The 3,990-nt window shown below is 36.8% G+C and overlaps 1 protein-coding gene across 1 annotated transcript; it reads left to right on the forward strand.

The window, feature by feature from the left end:
* The first annotated feature begins 1,212 nt into the window (after positions 1-1,212).
* Positions 1,213-3,904, forward strand: bola3 (bolA family member 3). The gene is made up of 4 exons (XM_042060831.1): positions 1,213-1,396; positions 1,690-1,813; positions 1,920-2,008; positions 2,975-3,904. Exons 1-4 carry the CDS (start codon positions 1,361-1,363, stop codon positions 3,038-3,040), a joined length of 315 nt encoding a protein of 104 aa, XP_041916765.1. The 5' UTR covers positions 1,213-1,360; the 3' UTR covers positions 3,041-3,904.
* Positions 3,905-3,990: the final 86 nt, after the last annotated feature.

A 3,990-nucleotide genomic window follows, 5' to 3' on the forward strand; every position in this document is an offset into this window, starting at 1 on the left:
ATAAACGAAAATTCCAAGAGATTCCGCCCTGTAACTCATTGTAACTTTTTTTCATGGGTTTTACGGGGTTTTACGGGTTAGAGTAATGTTGTCAAATAAGCCATTACTTCAATTCATCGTGTTTCCTTACTCTCTGACAACATATGGTGATCATTTTTGGAATGGTTACAGTTTATTTTCCATTATTTCCTACATACTGGACCTTTAAAGGTGCGATTTGTAGGTAGGGTTGCCACCTGTCCAGGATTTTCATGATTGTCCAGGATTTTCATGGTCTGTCCAGAAAAATAAAAATAAAAATCCTGGACACTGAATGTCCCGGATTTTTGTACATGATGCGCAAAATGTGTATTTCACTAATTGAAGCGTGCCTACGTCCAAGAAATATAGCCAGCTCTGCGTCAGACTTGATATTCTTCGTTTGACGAAGACGTCACCATCTCAGGAAGCTCCTCCGATGTCCACTTAATTTGTTTCTTGTTTTAATTTTGGAAAATTGCCTGCCTCTCTTAGGCGTTCATGACTAACTGACAGCTGTTGACAGTTGGCCTGACAGTTGACTTTGGCAACCCAAATAGGGGGACGCGCTAGCCCATTATTAATACGCTATTCTAGAATTAATCGTTCAAAACATAAACGAAAATTCCAAGGGATTCCGCCCCGTAACTCATTTTTTTCATGGGTTTTACGGGGTTTTACGGGTTAGAGTAATGTTGTCAAATAAGCCATTGTTTCAATTTATCGTGTTTCCTTACTCTCTGACAACATATGGTGATCATTTTTGGAATGGTTACAGTTTATTTTCCATTATTTCCTACATACTGGACCTGTAGCCTATTGTTATGCAATTGTTCCTTTCTTCATACTGGCAAGCCTGGGGAATGTTCTAAAGCAAAACATTTTGTCCGGTCTGGAACTGACGCAAGGAGGTGCGTAGCCTAATCAAGGGAAAGTTTTTGACCACATGCAATGGAATCTAAGAAACGCTGCTAGAGGGCGTCCTTGGATAAAAATCGTTCTCTATCTAAAATCTGAAATCGTGTGATCAAGAAAACAGCTATTTACCTCTTTTTTTTTACCATGAGTATCTTACCACTGAGTAAGATACTCATGTCCCTCTTTCTCTAGAAAAACAAACTGCGGTCTATCGAGAGAAAAAAACGATCCAAAGAACGATTAATAAATAAATAAAGAAAAAACAAATCGAGCACATCTCACATGACATCATCTTTCCGCGACGGCATGTAGACAACTTGCAGCATTGATCTTGGGGACATGACTTTTCTCTTTTCTGCGTGATTGATTCTAATTTGGGAAGTTTATTTTGTACGTTGAAATCGTAGAACTCTGAAGTGTCATTATGATTGCGGTTTCAAGATTTGCTGTCAGATGTCATGTAAGTTAGCCTACTGCAGTTGTTGTTGGGGAGTCTTTGCTCAGTCTTCATTGTGATAGCATAGCTAACTAAATTAGCCACTGACCGGTGATGGTCGTCTCATGTTGTGCATTATCGACAGCTTGAACGGTTGATAAAATAGGTGTTTTCAATATGTATATTTTACATTTACTGTAGTTTGATGTATGTGCAGGTGGCATCTTGACTGTCCACGTTAATTTTAGGTCTCCTGTCACAACGTTACTACTGTTATTAGTCTACTATATAATACTGCTGTTAACGTTGTTTTGCAGAGCAACGTGTGCAGATATGTGGCCAGGACATTGGCAACACAAACTGATGGCGAAGTAAGAATTGCAAGTGTATTAAAAGATAAATTTCCTCAAGCCACGTCTCTAAGGGTGGTAGATATATCCGGTAAGCTTCACGTTACTCAATCACATTATGTAACCTATTGTGACTGTTTGTAGAGCGACACAACTCCTGTGACGTTAATTGATGGCCGAGATGTACTATTTTACAGGTGGCTGCGGAGCTATGTATGAAATACATATAGAATCTGATGAATTTAAAGGTAAAAGAACAGTACAGCAACACCAGCTCGTGAATCAGGTAACTACCTTCACATGAACACTTTAACACATAGCACTAATTATATTATTAGGCTAATGATTGATTACAATTAATTTATGCTGTAATTTGACTTTGGCAAAGTTTTTTCACAAGACTGTCTACACCCTATAGCTTTCTTTTCTTTTTTAACCTATTTGGGTGATTAACTTCATTGACTGTTATAGAAATGTGTTATTGGGAAAATGCATGCACTGTTAAGATTTGCATGTATGTAGAGTGTAGTCTGCAATTTTTCTGCTGTGAGAAAATATTTATAGAACTATGTCACACATCTCAAGGTAATAGTTGACTTTTGCACCTGTCTTCTGTGCATAGTGATGCATTGTCCTTAATGATGCATATTTGTAGAATGTTTAGACAGCTGAAATATGTAAACGAAAACACAAAGGACTGAAACATGGTGTGCAAAGTGCCTTATCATTGCAATATAAGTAATTTCTTTTTATTTCAAGAATGACTTGCCACACTTTAAGTTTAAGGCACATTTTATAGGCAACTTTTGATACGGTTTTCTAATTAATTTTCCTGCTATGTTAAGTCATGTAACTGACAGATAAAAAAAAATAAAAGAACAGGTAACTCCAACTATCTGCCGAACTATGCAGCTATGGTCCAAGTTGGATCACCCCATGATAATGTTCACATCAACTGTATCGCCCAAAAACATGAGTTGACATGAGTATTTGCAAGACTTTCATCAAGGTCAACCATGCTGTTGTTGGAGTTTGTAGTCTGTAGATAGATTACGAGTTTCAACCAAAACTCCTAACTACTACTTTAGTAAAAAAGTACTTTTACTTTACTTTACTTACTACTTTAGATATTTAGCTATAGCACTTATAGCCAATCAATATAAGTTCAACTGGGCAGTTGTGTTTGAGACATGCATGTGTTTGGTAGTTATGCATTAGCCTCTCACACTCGGTTTTCTTTTTTTCTTTTTAGGCACTAAAGGATGAGATCCAAGCCATGCATGGTCTTCGAATATTCACTGGTGTCCCGGGAAAGTAGAAAGCAGTTTGTTATTTTGAACTCCAAAATATGTTTTTGATTGAGAATTCCAGAGAGTATCAAAAGCAAATATTTATGATTCGCCTCACAGTGTTGCTTCCTGTCCTTTTTTTTTTTTTTTTCCTTCTTTTTAAGACTCGGTAGTTTTTCTGTTTATTCATGCCTGAAAAAATAGAAACATTCAAATAAATAATTTATTTCATTTTATGTAAACTGAATGGAGAAGTCAAATCTGAACAGTTACGTGTACAAAACTCCTTAGAATCATTCAATCTATTAATAGCTGGAAAAGGGACTGAATTTGACTGTACAGCATTCATCATTATGTCTCAGGCATTAATTTTCCCTCCATTACTGTCCCTCTGTAGTGTGAGATACAGTGAACTATTTATGGAATGAAAGTGACCTTAGATGCTACTATACGCACAAGCTCTATGTTAAGAATCCATGCTGTTACTTAGTCAGTTACCAAAGATGAAAAAGGCCATTCCACATCGTTTCAGCTACCAGCATTCAGCACACCATCTCAGAATTGGCTGATATTTTTCTGTTCTTGAAGAACACTCTGACATGACTCTGACATCAGGCAATTCTGAAATGGTGGGATGTAAAGATGTTCCCAATTTGACTGAAATGACCTGGAATGACCCAGAAGGTGTTATTCACAAGTCCGTCTATATTGGCCTTTCCCTGAGGTCATACAAAATCTTATGCTCTGCAGCACTTGTTTAGATCAATGACTTGTTGAACAGTTAATTCACCGATAACAAACAGTAGTAGCTACAAAGATTGTATATTGTTATTAATAACGTGTACATGTTGAGAGTAAAGTTGTATATTGCATCAAAATATATCTTATTCTTATGTCTGTATTTCCTTTAATATGTACATAAACATTCTGACCGCTTGGGGCCTAAAATGGCAATACAGTTTCATGTTTCTTTGCCACC

This window comes from Alosa sapidissima, chromosome 14 (assembly GCF_018492685.1).
Source record: "Alosa sapidissima isolate fAloSap1 chromosome 14, fAloSap1.pri, whole genome shotgun sequence".
NCBI lineage: Eukaryota > Metazoa > Chordata > Actinopteri > Clupeiformes > Clupeidae > Alosa > Alosa sapidissima.